Source organism: Chionomys nivalis, chromosome 4 (assembly GCF_950005125.1).
Source record: "Chionomys nivalis chromosome 4, mChiNiv1.1, whole genome shotgun sequence".
Taxonomy (NCBI): domain Eukaryota; kingdom Metazoa; phylum Chordata; class Mammalia; order Rodentia; family Cricetidae; genus Chionomys; species Chionomys nivalis.
Genome location: NC_080089.1, coordinates 106,983,440 through 106,999,705, shown reverse-complemented (window position 1 = coordinate 106,999,705; position 16,266 = coordinate 106,983,440). Strand labels below are relative to the sequence as shown.

Sequence of the window (16,266 nt, the reverse complement as noted above, 5' to 3'; positions counted from 1 at the left end):
GCCACCGCCGGACTGGAGTAGTTCTGCTCCGGCCAGCGTGCACCCAAGGAGCGCACCCTGGCTGTCAGTCGCCTCTTACCTTCCCCTCCCAGATCCGAGGACGGCGGGCGGTGCCTGAGGCCACCCGATTTTCTTGCCCACCGACTCTGACCGGACTGCAGCCTTGGGACCTTGCCGATCCCTTTTGGGTCACCGAGCCCCCATCCTCACTCCCACACCCCCGCGAAGGAGTCCTTGGTATATTTGGGAAACTTGTTGCTTAGACCAATCGGCCATGATGACCCGCAGACCCTAAGCTGAGCGTCCTTCGGTAGCAGCTACTGGCTGTGTGTGACCTTGAAGGAGGCCCCCTGCATCCATTCCGGGTACAGCCTGAAGCTGGCCAGTTTCCTGTGCCAAAGCCTTCGACCTTGGAAAAAGCGGCGCAGTTCCAGACCAAACTCTTGGAAGGAGAAGGGATCATGGTCCAAACCTGTAACAAAGAGGGCTGCTGTCTGGCTGCCGGGCTCCCTTTTTGGCCAGCAACTGAGTCACCCCGGCACCTGCAGGGGCACCTGGCCTCCAGGGGCTGATTAGCCTGGCTGAGTTTGTTCTGACCCTTCCAAGTTTGAGCACAGAGGGAAGAAGCCTGGGAAAGAAACAGCTGTGAAAGAGAGTAAGGATGGCCCACCTGCCCCCGACCCAAGTCTTGGACGGCCTCCATCCATCTTGCCGGGAAGTAGAGGGATGTCCAAGAAGAGACAACTCCAGGAAGGGGCCTGCCAACTTTAGCAGCCCTGACTCCCTTTGGTTGTTTTTTGGTGAGAACTTAAGTTCTGCCAAGCTGCCCTACAGTGCCAGGCTCAGAGTTTGTTGCCCTGGGCCCCTACCACAGGTGACACTCTCATTCATCTCCCTTTCCCACACTGCTCTACTCTTGGGTCTCCACCTCAGAAACCCTCCCCAACCTCTTCTTCCCTCCCCATCTGGCCAAGACCTCTCCCTCTTTCCAGCCTTTGCTTTCTTTTTTTTTCTTTGAAATACTTTTAAAAATGTAAATACATTACAGGTTTCTCTTTTGTGTGTGTGTAAGATGTGTATGTACGTATGCAGATACACATGTGTGGATGTGTGTGCACATGTGGCTGTATTTCCTCCGGTGCTGTTCCTTTTATTTTTGAGACAATCTCTCATTGGCCTTGACCTACTGCATTGGCTAAATTGACTGGCCAGTGAGTACCGGGGCTCTGCCTGTCTCTGCTTCCCGGGTGACAGGATTACAAATGTTCACCACACACGGCTTTTTCACATGGGTTTTGGGGATGAAACTCAGGTCCTCATTCTTGCAAACAAGTACTTACTGTGCTTTCTGTCTTTCATATTTTTTTATAATTTATTTATTTGCTTTATGTATGAGCGCTCTATCTACAGGCACGACTTTATGCCAGAAGAGGGCATCAGATCCCACTGTAGATGGTTGTGAGCCACGTGTGGGTGCTGGGAACTGAATTCAGGACTTTGGGACAGCAGTCATCTCTCTTAGCCGCTGAGCCACCTCTCCAGTCCCTCACCCCAAGTTTTGCCTTCTGCACCCTCTCCTATGCCCCCGAGGGAGCCCTTTCTGCTTCTGGCCTCAGTTTCCTCTTCTGCGCAAGTGTTTGAAGAGAGGCCATACTGCCTGGGCTCCTGGCAGAAAGAAAGGAAGGACTGTCCCAGTCTTCACCAGATATGACTTCCTGGCCACAAACTTGCCCCTGCACGTGGAAGGCTACTGAGCTCTGGGCCACCTCACAGGTATCTTCGCTCCCTGTTCTCTGCCAAATGTGGCAAGGCCTGGCCAGCATCTCGGCCAGTTAGTCCTTGACTGGGGATCCGGTTCTGCCCCCTTGGACTTTCTACCAAATCCACTGCCTCCTGGAATCACAGGGATCTTGCTTCAGCTCCCCACAGATATAAACACGTCCTGTACATGCATGCAGTTCCACAGGTGAGAAATGAGCCAGTGTGCCTACGCAACTGGGCCATATGGAAAGTGGGGCCCCATGCCACGCAGCTCCTCGGTGGCAGCCCCATTTGTACATCCACCTCCAAGGACACAGACTGACACACAGACACACAGAGAGCGGCACGCGGAGTGCGATGCACTCCCCTGCATACCAGCGTCTTGGTACACAAGCTTCAGTAGTTCATGTACACACAAGTCTGTCCCAGGCTGGGCTCAGCCCTGAGCTATTCTGGGCAAGGCCCAGGGCCAACAACTTCAGGGACAGCCAGCTCCCAGCACACCCCAGCTGCTGTGTCACTGGCCCAGGCCTGCTGACTCCCACCCCCACCCCAGGCTAAGTCCATGGTGGCCTGGATCCTAGCCTGGCTCTGTGATTGGGCCTGTGGAGGGTTTTCCGTTCACTCCCCCTCAGCTTCTCCAAAGCTAAGCCTTGAGTTCCATTGTCTCAAACTCCAGGAGAGAAATGGCCACAGGGTCTCCTGGCCACTGCTCAGCTCCCTGCCCATAAGCTTCCAGCCTGGAGACCCTGGAGGCGGGATTGGGTCCCCACAGGAAACCCATAAGATGTAAAAATAGTTCAGGAAGGACAAGGAATTGTCTGCCTGCCAGCACTTATGCCACCACACAGGAAGGGGATTCTGTTTTCCAGGGAGCCAGAACTCCCCCACCCTAGCCTTGATGGGCCCAGCTGAGGGGCAGCTACCCGGGCATGTTGGAGGAAGGCTATAAGAAGCTGCAGCAATACCAGAGAGTGGAGAGAGTCCTGGATCAGAGGCAGAGGACCGAGTTGGGAGTCGCAATTTTGGAGGCCTAACGCCGCCGAATACAGCTTCTCCCTAGGACTCCTCCCTCATGACAGAACAGGGTAGATCTGGCAAGATGGCTTAGCCAGAAAGGGCAAGTGCTGTACAGCCTGGCAATCTGAGTTCAGTCTCAGGAACCCATATAAAACTGCAAAGATACAAACCACGGCACAAAATTGACCTCTGACCTCCACAGGCATGCTGTGCCCTCGGCATTCTCACCACCCACGTACACGTGCCCACGCTAATAAACTCAGGGCTGGAGGGCATGGTGGCACAGTCCTTTAACCTAGCACTCTGGAGGCAGAGGAAGGTAAATCTCTGAGTTTGAGGCCAGCCTGGTCTGCACAGCAAGTATCATGTCAGTCAGTGTCACGTGGCAAGACTACGTCTCAAAGGAATAAAAAAAGAGAGAGAAAGGAAGGAAGGAAGGAAGGAAGGAAGGAAGGAAGGAAGGAAGGAAGGAAGGAAGGAAGGAAGGAAGGAAGGAAGGAAGAAAACAGGAGACAGTCAAAGCAAAGGCCAGCATTCTGGTAAGAATGTAAGTTTCATTTTCATTGGAAAACTGGAAACACACTAAATCCTAATGATAAGGCGCTGGTCAAGTGAGATATATAATTTTGCTCTTAGTCAATACACTATACTATATAACCTTCAACAATGACAATACAAATAAAGACTTGCATTTAGAGATGGTTTGTCAGGTCCCTATTTTACATAGAAGGACTAAAGGTTAGGTAACCAGCAGGAGGGCTCCCAGCCACAGTATCCTAAGCTTTTTGTGGTATTGTTTTTTGCAACAGGTCTCATGGATTTCAGACTGGACTTGAACTTCTGATCCTCTCTCCACTTCCCGAGGGCTGTGTTTAAGCTTTTAAATATGTCAGATATTATATAAAAAAATAAAGCAATAATAAATATAAATATATTCATATATGAAATATATTATATATATAAATATATAAAATTAAACATATTTTTATATAAAAATACATATATTTATATAAAAATAAAGCAAGAAATATAATTTGAAAGCTTAATTATTTAAATTCTCTTATATTAACTATGTTTTGTGAATTTGGACTAACTTATCCCTTTTTGCCAACTTCAGGGGGGAAAAATAAGAAAGAAAGACACAAATAAGCTTTCAAATGCTATCTCTTTCTGTGTGGACCTGGTTGGCCCAGAACTCACCATGTAGACCAGGTTGGCCGCAAACTTGCATGTTTCTCCTGCTTCTGCCTCCTGAGTGCTGGATTATAGGTGTGTAGGTACGTCAGTCACCAGGTGGTATATCTTATCAGTTCATAGCTTTATAATTCTTTGGTTATTTAAACTTAAAACTACCATACTAAGACTTTTGAGATACCCTGTTATTCTAAGTCAATTAATTGGACTTTGAAATCAGTATGACAGGTGTGTGTGTGTGTGTGTGTGTGTGTGTGTGTGTGTGTGTGTGTGTGATGGGAGGAAGAATCTAGGGGGCACCGAATAAAAAGATTGGATTCAGAGGCCTGTGAGATTGATCAGCTCTGTTCAAGACCTTGTCTGAGGTCAGCCTGGGCTACAGAGTGGAGAGACCCTGCAGAGATGTAGCCTGCTTTTCTCCTCCCTCCATTTACTTTATTTTTGTTTATTTTTGCAGTGCTGGGATTGGACACGGTGCTTTGTGTATGCCAGGCAAGTGCCCCACCGCTGAGATATAACGCTGGCTGACCCTACTTCTTGGTGGACAAACAAGACAATGGACTTTAATTTTTTTAATTTATTTATTTTATTTTATGTATGTGAATGTTTTGCCTGTGTGTCCGCCACAGGCTTGTCAAGTTCAAGAGGGCGTATCAAGTCTCCCAGAAGTTGTGAGCCACCATGTGGGTGCTAGGAATCAAACATGGGTCCTCTGCAAGAGCAACAAATGCCCTTAACTGCTGAGCCGTCTCTCCACCTCTCAGACAGTGAACTGGGAGCAGCAGGTGGTAGTCCTATAAGGAGCAGTCCTATGTGTGCTGCAAAGGTGGCTCAGCCTTCCGAGCCAACAGCCACAGTATCCTCCCCTCCCCCACCCCCATTAGCCCTGTGATAGCCTCTGGCTACTAGTTCCCTAGGTCAGAGCATAGAGACAAAGAGGAGCAACCAGTCACAGTCCAGTTCACCGGATCAAAACCCAGTCCTGCCTCTCTAAGCACATGCCTTGAGGGTGATTATCCCCACCTCCCCCCCCCCCAATCCCTGCCATCAAAGCAGCTTTCTGTGGCCCTTCCTCTGTGACTTGGCCTGCGGCTGAGGCCTGAAAAAGTCGGAGGCAGAGACCTGTTGCTAGTGCTTTGGTTTTAGAAGCATTCCTGGGGGGGGGGGGGGGGGGGGGGTAATCCTGTTGTGTTGGTTTTGGATTTTCTTTTGCTTCTTGCTTGCTTTGGAAGAAGTGAGCCCTAGATTTTGTCATCTACTTACTGTTGAGACTCTCTTTACTAGACCTCGCCTGACCATTTTCCTGCCTGCCCTGTCACCGGCCCCTGAAGGACAGCTGGCCTTCTGCTCCACTTTGAGGCCTAACTCAGTCCTTATCTGTCAGTGGTACAGCCAGGATAGCACCCTATGAGACTCAGTTGTGAGGGCCGTGCTGAGGTGTCTCCCCCACCCCCACCCCTTACACAGCCTGGACCGGCCTCCACTGCTGTTCTTGGTGAGAGGAAGATGCTGGGTCCTGCTTCTGTTAGCACTCAGGAGGCGGAGGACAGCCGGAAGAAGGAAGGAAAAGGGAGGAGTGAAGTGGGCCATAGGCTTCTCCAACCTCCAACTGCCCCGCTCCCCCTCGGGCTCCGGCCCCTGCCTCAGGTCTTCACAGCTACTCAGAAACTCCATCCCCAAGTAATCAATGTTTCCCACAGTGTAGGGGACCAACTTCAAAGACTTGCTAGAGTCAAGACCCAGGCTCTAGGACAGTCAGCAGGGTCAGAAAATGGCCCTCTAGGGGTAGCTGACCTTGTCCTGTGGAGCAGAAGCTACTGGATCCTTCCACAATGCCAACATCTGGCCAGCTCTCATTATACTATCCCTGGTTATCCATACCCCTCCCTCTCCCGCTCTGGTGTCCAGGGTGACCAGAGCTGCTTCTGGGCAGGAAGCCAGTCCAGAAAGGCCAGGATATCCCTCAGAGCCTGTCACCATGACAACATGCCCGCTCTGCCCCCCTCCCAAGTCCGGTACCATTTTCCCCCTAAACTCAGGACGTCAGAATGGGAAGGGCCTTCTAGATCAGTCGATTCCAGCCCCGCCCCTTGTCCCAAGTGGAGAAACTGAGGCCCAAGAGGGAAGGGACTGGGGTGGGGGTGGGGTCTTGTTGATCAAGGGCCTACCCCCAACCTGTCTCTTTCTCCCTCCCGGCTTTCCCTACCTCAGTGTCCTTGGAGTGGAGTAGGAGGTCCAAAAGTCCGGTAGACTGGAGAGGGGCGGTGCCACCCACACCTACCCTCACCCCAGCAGTGATGGCGCAGGTGGCGTCCCAGGAACCTGACACTCATGATGAATAAATGATGCGGGCTCAACCGCCCTCGGCCAGAACTCCCTGCCGCCGCCACCACTACCGCCAGCGCCTGCCGGTGGCCAGGGGCAGTCACCTGGCAGCCCTGTGCATCAGCCCCTCTGCTCCCAGGACCTGCACCGGAGCGCGCGCGGCGGGGGAACATGGCCGGGCGGCAGAGAGGCGCGGGGCGGCTCTGGGCTCTGGGCGGCGCCGCCCTGGGGGCTTGCCTGGCAGGGGTTGCCACGCAGCTGGTGGAGGTGAGGTACCGCATCACGGAGGGCGCCGGACGCTGGCACAGTCCAGGCAGGGGGCTGAGGGTGCGGGGAACTGGCTCTATCCCCTCATCTTGCCTGGTGGGGTGGGTGACACCACTCCTTGCCCTTCACGCTTAGAGTCCCTGGTCTGATGGCAGAGCCCAGTCTCTGACATCAGGGACACAAGAAGTGTTTCCCTCCCTGTGTGGAGGGAAACAGCCTTGCCATCTGGTCTTTGTTTTCCTAGGGAATGGGAAGAAGGACTTTGAGCCCTTAGTTTTTCTTGACTCCTAGTCTAATGGGGGAGATTCGAACCCTGGATTTAGGGTATGCTGGGGGAACACAAATCCTCCAGGGCCCCTACCGGACCCAGGGACTGGAAGATGCAAATAGGTCCTAGTGATTACAGGAGCTGGAGATGGTTTCTGAGCAGACACATCCGTGAACAGTTCCTGTTTGGAAGGAAGAGGATAAAGGAGGGGGCGCAGAGTGGGAGAGCTAGGAGGAGACAGCCCTAGGGGTGGGGCAAGCTGGCCAGGAGCTGGACAGGGGCCACCTGCAACCTCTTCAGTAGAAGGTAGCAGAACAGGCTTAGAAGTCAGCATCTGGAGGCAAAAGGCCCAAGAGCCAGGGCCAAAGAGAAGCTGAGGGTGGAGCCTGGGTGACAGGACAGCATGGAGGCCTGAGAGGCAGTTGCTAAGGGGCAGGGAGGGACGGGGACACAGCACCAGTCACACTCAGAGGGTCTAAGGGGACATAGCTTTGAACTGAAGAGGCCGAGGGTGACATCTCATGATATAGAGACCTGTACCCCTGTGTAGCATATTCCTTCTGCAACTGACCAGGGGTGTGGAAGAGGCCATTAGAGTCAGGTGTCAGCTTCAGGCCCCTGTAAGGGAAGCCACCCTGGCTTGAGCCCCATGGAGCAAACCAAGGCCTCTCACCAACTGCCTTGAGGCCCCTGTGCAGAAACTGAGCTGTCCTCAGAGCAAAGGCTGGGGCAACAGGCAAGTCGGTTCTGAGGCAAGGAGTCTCCCCACTCCCAGGAGCTCATCTTCTAGCTCGGCAGAGGAAATCACATTTGGAGTCCATCTGCCTACATCTCAGGAAACAGGAGGGATACTGGCAGGGCTGGGAACCACGTCACTTCTCGGTCCAGCCCTGCAGCATCCCCTCTCCACCAGGCTGTGGTTCTGAAGGAGGCAGGACCAAGTTTCAGAATTTCTACCTTTATCAGGGACCACCATAAGATGTCTGGCTGTTGCCCGCTATCTCCACCCAAGAGCCTGGTCAGGGTTTCCCAGTTAGACAGCCAGTCAACACACCAGGCCTGGGAGACAGAGGATGGTAACTGCCAAGCCCCCAGCTCCAATGCTGCGGTCATCAACCTAAGCATAAACACACTGCTCCAACCACACATATGTCCTCTGCCCATTTGTGTTCAATCCAGCACATGCCATGTATCCATATACTTGCCTGCCTGCACAAGGGTCCCCCAATCCACTGAGGGGTGTTACTGATTTAGTGGGGTGTTATTGCCAATTTTGCCATCAGATAGGAGAGTTCTCAGAGGCAGTTGACATTACCACTCTAATTACATGGAGAGAAACTGAGGTCCAGAATAAAGGAAGGAGTCCCCATCCTCGTCCCTCTTAGTGAGGAGCAAAGAACTGGGAATTGTGTACTAGTGTATGGCTCAGAGATTCTGGGGTGCCTAGCACAGGTCAGTGATCCCCTCTGAGTTTTACCTGCCGTAATGGTGGCAGTTGAGAAAGCACCCGGCTCCTGGCAAGTGTCTATGCATGTTTACGAACCACAGTGGGGGTGTGGGAACTGCAGACAGGTTGAGTAACAGGTGGCTTCTCTTTCTCAGAAAGCCACAAGGGACTCTTAAAGCCTGTCCTTACAGATCATTTAGGAGACAATGCATTACACAAACGCCTGGTCCCACCTCTTTCCCTGTCCCTTAGCCAAACTTGCTGACAGAGACAGGATCGTATCTCTGGTCAAAATTAGCCTCTCATATTCCACAAGGCACAGCTATATCCCGTAGACACTCAGGACAAAGTCATGTACCCTCGAAACACGCGGAACAGGCTGAGGATGAAATTAAGTTGGTAGAGTGTTGGCCTAGCACACACAAAACCCTGGCTTCAACACCCAGCACAGCATCTATAAAAACGAACACACTCAAGGCGAGGCCACATCTCCAAAACACTCAGATCAGAGATGTGTCCACTCATTCCCCCAGAGAAGACTATTTTCTAGAAACCCAAGGCAAGATACTATCTTTTAATACCCTGGGGCAAGTCCCCTTAGACCTGAGGGATCACTATGTCTTCTAGAATACACAGACATGATAGTGCCCCTAAGCCAGGAGCCCACAGATCCTCAAAGTAGTGTGTTGTCCTCCTTAGCCACACTTACATTTTCAGCCACTTGGTGGCGCTACATTACTATTTTTCTATGCCTAGCCCCGCTGGTCTAGCCTGCTGGTGGTTCTGGCTTTTAGTGGGACAGAAGTCAGTGTGTGAACACCTGTAGGAGGAGCCTCTTACCATGTAGCCCAGCAGTTGAGTTCTACTGGGAGGTGAGAACAAAGCCAATCTACCTGTAACATGAAACAGGCTTTGCCCTGTCTCTTGGCCTTGGTCCTGAGACCCCATCAGAGTTGGCTGAACCCGGCTGTCCACATTTGCTCCTTTGATCCTTTCTTCACCAAGCACCAACCACTCTTCTAGTCCAAGTGCCTGGTGCCACGGTCTGGGACTCTGATCACTGCTTTTAGTCTAAATCTGGAACTTTCTGAGGTCTAGGGTGTTGGTTGTGAATGTCTGAGACATTTTGGGGATTTGAAAATGTGTGGGCTGAGTCCTTGCTGACCCCATCCCTGCCTGCTGGCCTGTGCCTGGCTCACTGCTTTTTCTCTCGACCCACAGCCCAGCACGGCCCCGCCCAAGCCCAAGCCGCCTCCACTGACCAAGGAGACCGTGGTGTTCTGGGACATGCGTCTGTGGCACGTGGTGGGCATCTTTTCGCTCTTCGTGCTATCCATCAGTGAGTAGCCACGTCCTGGTCTCTCCACCCCACCACAGGAGGATCACGGCCCCTCTAGCACCCCTGACCCTTACAGTACCCCTTGAGTTCAGAACAGCAGTTCCGGGCAGTTCAAGTAGGCCAGGCACTCACAGGAGGCCCACCATGGTCTCTGGCACCTCTTCAGTCACACAAAGTCCCTGTGGAGGGCTGACGGACCAGTGGTGACCCAAAGATTTCTGCTGGACCCAAGGAAGCAGCCACATGGCAATTATGTTAATTATAGGGACTCCTCCGAATCCAGGACATGTCATCCTTCCCTTACGGCTGGCCTCCTGATGCTTTTCTTACAGTTGGGCCAATTCAGAGAGCCCACACCCAGGGGCCCCAGCAAGGCCAACCTCCACCAGAGGCTCCCCAGACGCCCAGCAGATGTGGCTTCCAGGCCCTGAATCCTACCTCCTCCAGTGCCATTTTCCAGAAATGATTCATACCTGCTTCCTTCCAAAGCAGGGGGTCCATTCCTCTCCTCCAGTCTGGGCTCTTAGGGATGCAAAGATGTAGCTGTGGGGGCCTTGGCATGCACCCGTCCGCCCCTTTCTCCATGAGAATTGAGGAGAGGGGACAGAAAGTTACATGAAAGGCAGGCCAGGTGGGAGAGAATACTGGGCACGAGGCAAGTGCAAGACAGAGGGTTGGGGGGAGACCCACTCTGCCTACAAAGGCCCCTGAAGGACAGGTCTTCTGAGCTGTGGACCAGAGGGAGGCTGCCTGAGAAGACTCTGGAAGGGTGGTATAGGCAAAGGCTAGGAGGAAGCTGGCCTCTATGTCAGGTCTCAGATACCTGTGGGATGTCACAAAAATGCACCCAACATGGAGGCTAAAGTGACATTTGTGGTCTAGTGGCAGCTTTCCCATGAGGTTCCCTAAAGGGCTGGGTGGCCACAGAGAAACCATCTGGTTGTGAGGGGCTCTCAAAACATGACATCTGATTTGCACATGCTTCTCCTGGAACCCAAAGGGTCTTCCAGGGAGAATACCCCCTCTTGCCAAATCTGGGGGACTGTGTTCCAGCTAAGGCCTAGAAAGAGCCAGGCAACTCAGTGAAGATCCCAGAGAAAAGTGCCCCAGAGCCCTGCATCCTGAGGGAGACCAGCCTTGTTATCAAAAGGCAGGGTTGGGAGGACCTGCCCCGAGGAACCCAAGAACAGTGAGGAGAATTGCTCTAGGGTACCCTGAGGGTAACAGCAGGGAACCTCAGGTCTCCCCCAGGCTCCACTCTGGGTGAATGGTGGAGGGACCTGGAGCCACACCAGAAATTTGCAGTCAGACTGAAGAGGCCCAAGGATATCAGTCACACAGAACTTCCCCGCCCCTAACTTCATCTAGAATAGGAACAGGCAGGAATAGGCGGTCCCTGGACAGCAGGTCACCAGTGGCTACCTTCTATAGCTGCTGGGAGAGGTGTTGGGAAAACGGCTTCTCTGCTGGGACCTAGGCAGCCATCAGTGGAGAACCACCCCCCCCCCTACACTCACAATCCCTCAGGGAGAGGGACTGGGGCTGAAGAAAGTGCCCCAGGGGGATCTTCTGCACCCCCAGATCTTTCCTGAGCCTCAAGACTTAGCCCCAAATCCTTTGTTTTTCATTTTATTTGAAGAAAAATAATCAGGTCAGGCAAGGTAGGGCAGGCTTGGAGGGGCAGGCATATGTCAGCCCATGATCCCTACTCTGCCTGTTCAGCATCCAAAGTCCTGAGCTCCCGGGACCCACCACCAGCCACGTGGAACCTGAACAGGCAGGGTCCTGAGGGTGTCAGTGGGATGACTAGGGAAAGATGACCCAAGCAAGTTCAAGGCACCCACACAGCGGTCTGGGAAAGACCAAAACACAGCACTTTGAGTAATAAAAGTCCATTGTCACCTCAGGTCTAACCCCAAGAACCATATGCTGGGGCCCTAGTGCAGGCCCCCACCCACTCTCACTGCATTCTTGAATGCCATTCAGGAACCCAATCCTGTTCCCAACCGTGGAGGCTTTTGACCCATCCCTCCCATTCGTCTGTCCGCCAGTCCATCTGTCCATCCATCCATCCATCCATCCATCCATCCATCCATCCATCCATCCATTCCATTGCTTCTCCCATCTTGAAAGTCTGGATGAGACACTTGGAACCAAAATATTTGGCTCAAGAGATACTTTGTTAAGCAAGATGATCCCAGACTACCTAGCTATGATCCATTTCCTCAAAATAGACCTGGCTTGTCGTGCCTGGGCCCTTCTGCACCTCAGGAGCCTGCCAGGAAGCTCTGTCTGGCCATATTATTTATAATAGGAACCAGCCCCACCTCCTCCCCTGGGGCCGGGGCCACAGTGGTCAGATTGTGGGAGCCTTAGAAAAATAAACTCGGCCCAGCCAGCCAGGTCCTGGCAGCCCTGCCCAGCGCATCACTAGACAGGCCAGCTCTATGCTCTGCCCCAGCTGATGTGGGCACAGCTGCCTTTAACCAGAAAAACACTCCTGGGATCACATCCTCAGAAGTAAATATCCAGGACAGAGTTCTGGGCCTTCTCATCAGCCAGGGCCCAGGCTTGTCCTCCAGGATGCTGGGGAGCATAGGGATGTTGGGGATTCTGGGGAGGATGCGGAGAATTGGGAGGATGGGGATTCTGGGGAGGATGGGGAGAATTGGGAGGATGGGGATTCTGGGGAGGATGGGGAGAATTGGGAGGATGGGGATTCTGGGTAGGCTAGGGAAGCTGGGGAGGATGGGGAGGATCAGGAAGCTGGGGAGGATGGGGATATTGGGGAGGCTGGGGAAGCTGGGGAGAATGGGGAGGATGGGGAAGCTGGGGATGCTGGGGAGGATTGGGAGAATGGGAATGCTGGGGAGGCTGGGGATGGTGGGATGCTGAGGAGGGTGAGGATGCTGGGGAGGATGAGGATGCTGGGGAGGATGAGAATGTTGGGGATGCTGGGGAGTATGAGGATGCTGGGGAGGAAGGGGATTCTGGGGATGCTGGGGAAGATGGGGAGAATGGGGATGATGGGGAGGCTGGGGAGGATGGGGAGGATGGGGGGATGGGGAGGATGCAGCCACATGCTTATGTGTTTGAGGTACCTCTGCCTCTGCAGTAAGGAGGCTGGAGAAGGAAACTCAGAGTATCTTAGGAGCACCCAGAGAGGCCTAGTCCTACGTCAGAAGCACAGGGTGACTCTGGGTAGGTTGAGCCAGACCTAAGACCTTCACTTTACCTTCTCCAGTACCAGTGTGACAAGAAAGACTATCAGACCGAGTCTGGCTATAGAATTTGTGGGGCTAGTACAGTTGAAAATACCAGGCTTCACATCCAAGTAACTAAGAAGTTGACAGTGAAGTATTACACTGAGCATGCATGGGCCATACACAACCGCAGAAAGTCAGCTTCACGCAGGAGGTCACCTCAGACTTTTGCAGGAGTCTCTTATGAGAGACATGCCTAAGCAAACAGAGTCAGGCCTAATAGTTGGGTACCACACAAGCTGGCCGAGACCCTTCCCTAGCCAAACCTGCTCTGACATCCATGCAGTCATCACGCTGTGCTGTGTCTTCAATTGCCGTGTGCCACGGACACGGAAGGAGATTGAGGCCCGGTATCTACAACGAAAGGCTGCCAAGATGTACACAGACAAGCTGGAGACCGTGCCTCCACTCAACGAACTCACAGAAATCCCTGGAGGTAAGTAGACTCCAGAACCACGGTATCCAGCAGTGAGTCCTGCAGCCAGCCAGTTCCTCAGCCCCACTATCCTAAATCACCCTGTCTGTCCCTGCAGCTGGTTCAGAGAAGGGACTGGGCACAACCCCAAGAGACCAAAATGCAGAAACTAGTCAGAGCTAGGCAACTAAAATAAGGAGCCCATTTTGTAGCAGAAAAATTGGGGGGGGGGTGCTGGGGAGGCTGCGGGAGGGGGTGCAGGGGCTTTGCCATACAAGCCAAGGACCTAACTTTGCATCTCCAACATCCACAACAAAACAAAACAAAATGAAACCAGGCATGATCATGCACCTGTAAATCTCAGTGCTGGGGAAAGGGTGACAGAGGGTTCCTTACGCTCACTGGCTGGCTAGTCTTGCCAAATCGGTGAGCTCCAGACTTCTCAAATAAATAAATAAATAATAAGGTAGAGAGTAAAAGAAGACACTCAACATCAACCTCTGCTCTCTAGATACATGCCCACACGTGCACACTCACTGACACAAACAGGCATGCAGACACACGCACCTCAGATAAAAAATACCTGAGAGGGAGGGGTGGGAAGGGTGGGTGAGGCAAGCTTCGGGGCCTCCTCCCATCTCACCATGGTGGCTTTGCCCCTACCCACAGAGGATAAGAAGAAGAAGAAGAAGGACAGTGTGGACACAGTGGCTATCAAGGTAGAGGAAGAGGAGAAGAATGAGGCAAAGAAGAAGAAAGGAGAGAAATGAGCAGAGTCTCCTGGAGGTGGCAGCTAGGCCTGGCAGGCCTTGAAGTCCAAGTTCAGATCAGGATCCAGGCACCAGGACTCCATGTTCAGACATGGACCACAGGCTCTGGTCTGAGAAGCCAAGGCCATGGCCATGACCTCGTAGCCCAAAAGACGTAGGGATTAAGACTTCACGAGTGTCCATCCTGGACTCTGCTCCATTCACATCATTAGCCTGGCCACTTCTCTTGGGTCACTGTCCTTCTGCAGATATAGAGTGGCCTCAAACTACCCCCCGCATCCAGACAGGCTTCTGTCCCACCCTTTTTGCCAGGGGCAGAGGTACCTATGGAGGAGTTTGGGATTGGTGGTTTCAGATGGCAGGATTGAACAAGTTCTGTGTGAACCCCATAAGCACGGAGGGAGGGCTGATGGGGACATCCTGTGACATGAGATTCTCTGACACAGCTAGATAGCAGCCCTGATAGCAAGGAAATCACCCCAAGCTTGGCAGGAATCTGACCATGGCTGCCAAAGTGGCCCCATTATCAGGAGAGTTCCTGACCTGGCAAATGCCAACCTCTGAAAACAGAGTGACAGTGTGTGGAGCTGGGGCCGCAGAGGGGCTGGCACTAGGCCCAGAGCCTACGGGCTTCTGACTCAGGGGTGGGGTCTGAAAACTGAAGAGGGCTGAGGCCAGGGACTGAGCGAGCAAGCCTGGGTCTCCCCATCCACCTGCTGAACACAGCCTTGTGCTACTCCTCTTCTGCCATGTCTGCTAAAGGAAGTGTCTGCCAAAAAGACTATTCGAACAGTATTGAGGGGCTGACTCTGGACAAGAGTCTCTCAATGTCAAAATGAGGAGCTCTGACCAGAGCTGGGGACAGGGACTGTGGGAAGACCAGGGGGGAAGCCCTGCTAGAAAGGTGTCCCGAAGAGATCTGTCAATTAAACTGGGTGCCTGCTCAGCCTCAGAATACAACACTTCCACCTGAAATGAACTCCGCCCCTGACCTGTGCTTTGCCAAGCCCTGGAGGATTCCTGTAGAAGGTGACACAGTAATTCATAATAATGGATGCCTCCGACAAGCCTCAAGTTCTCTCCCTGACCCAGATCCAGACCAAAAGAGGGGGGGGGATGGGGGAAGCTGGAGAGATGGCTGAGGAGTTAAGAGTACTGCTTTTCTAGAGGACCTGGGTTCAATTCCCAGCACCTACATGGCGGCTCACAACTGTCAGTAACTCCAGTTCCAGGAGATCTAACACCCTCACACATACATACAGGGAAAACACCAATGCACATAAAATAAAAATAAATCTTTTTTTTTAAAGGCCCAGAGGCTGGGGAGCAGTTGCAGCCACTGCACCCCAGCAGGTGAACTCGGGATGGGGAGGGAAACTGTGAGGCTCACCGGAGCTCCCCTCCACTCTCCCCTCCCCTGCTCTCAATGGGTCTCTAATGTCTTGAGCCTGGTGCAGCACTCAGGGGAATCATCCCATTCCTGACATGGTCCCACATCAGCATCCTACAAGGAAAAGCCTGCCAGGATGACGTGAGGAAGGAGCATTGAGGGGCAGAGGGGTCACAGAAGGCTCCATCATGGAAATAGAAGTACCCTGACTAGTCAGGTACGGTTGGCTGATCTCTACCTTTAGGCTCCACTGTATAGGCTTCTCATTCATAGTGTTGGCTGGGATCCCTCTCCCCAGACAGACCAGAACCCCTTTGTGTGGCAAGGCATGGACGTCCAAGGGGCGGAGGTCACTCAAGGTCACTCAGAGCAGCAGCTGGTGCAGTCTGGGAGAAGTGTGTCAGTTCTACTAGGTCCTTTTTGTACCTGCGTCCCCAGGCTTCAGCAGGGCTAGAGGGGCAAAGTAGTGTATGGAACTTCGGGGAAGATATTCTGATGAGTTTCTCCCCTGGCCAGAAGGCAATCGAGACCAGGGAGGGAGCAGGGTGGGTGGTGCACACCTTTAATCCCAGCACTGGGGAGGCAGAGGCAGGCGGATCTCTGAGTTTCAGGCCGGCCTGGACTATATAGCGAGTTCCAGGACAGCAAAGGCTCCAGAAACCTTGTCTTCAAAAGAACAAATGGAATCTGCCGCTCTCTATTTAAGGACTTGGGAAGGAGATGCCAGCAGCCCCAGCTTTAGCCTGGGTAGTACAACCCAATCGTCCTGCTGCCCCTTTACACACCCCTCTCCTTTCTGCAGGAGTC

The 16,266-nt window shown here is 53.0% G+C and overlaps 1 protein-coding gene across 1 annotated transcript; it reads left to right on the top strand.

Moving 5' to 3' along the window:
* Positions 1 to 6,338: 6,338 nt before the first annotated feature.
* Positions 6,339 to 14,705, top strand: Tmie (transmembrane inner ear). Its single transcript, XM_057768524.1, has 4 exons — positions 6,339 to 6,567; positions 9,504 to 9,621; positions 13,171 to 13,320; positions 13,969 to 14,705. The coding sequence occupies exons 1-4, from the start codon at positions 6,472 to 6,474 to the stop codon at positions 14,067 to 14,069; spliced, it is 465 nt and encodes a 154-aa protein (XP_057624507.1). The 5' UTR covers positions 6,339 to 6,471; the 3' UTR covers positions 14,070 to 14,705.
* Positions 14,706 to 16,266: the final 1,561 nt, after the last annotated feature.

Bases quoted from the DNA above. Each gene is read 5' to 3' on its own strand.
- Tmie (XM_057768524.1), top strand. From the start codon at position 6,472: ATGGCCGGGCGGCAGAGAGGCGCGGGGCGGCTCTGGGCTCTGGGCGGC. The intron at 6,568-9,503 runs GTGAGGTACCGC...CTCGACCCACAG, and splicing joins TTGCCACGCAGCTGGTGGAG to CCCAGCACGGCCCCGCCCAA. The intron at 9,622-13,170 runs GTGAGTAGCCAC...ACATCCATGCAG, and splicing joins GCTCTTCGTGCTATCCATCA to TCATCACGCTGTGCTGTGTC.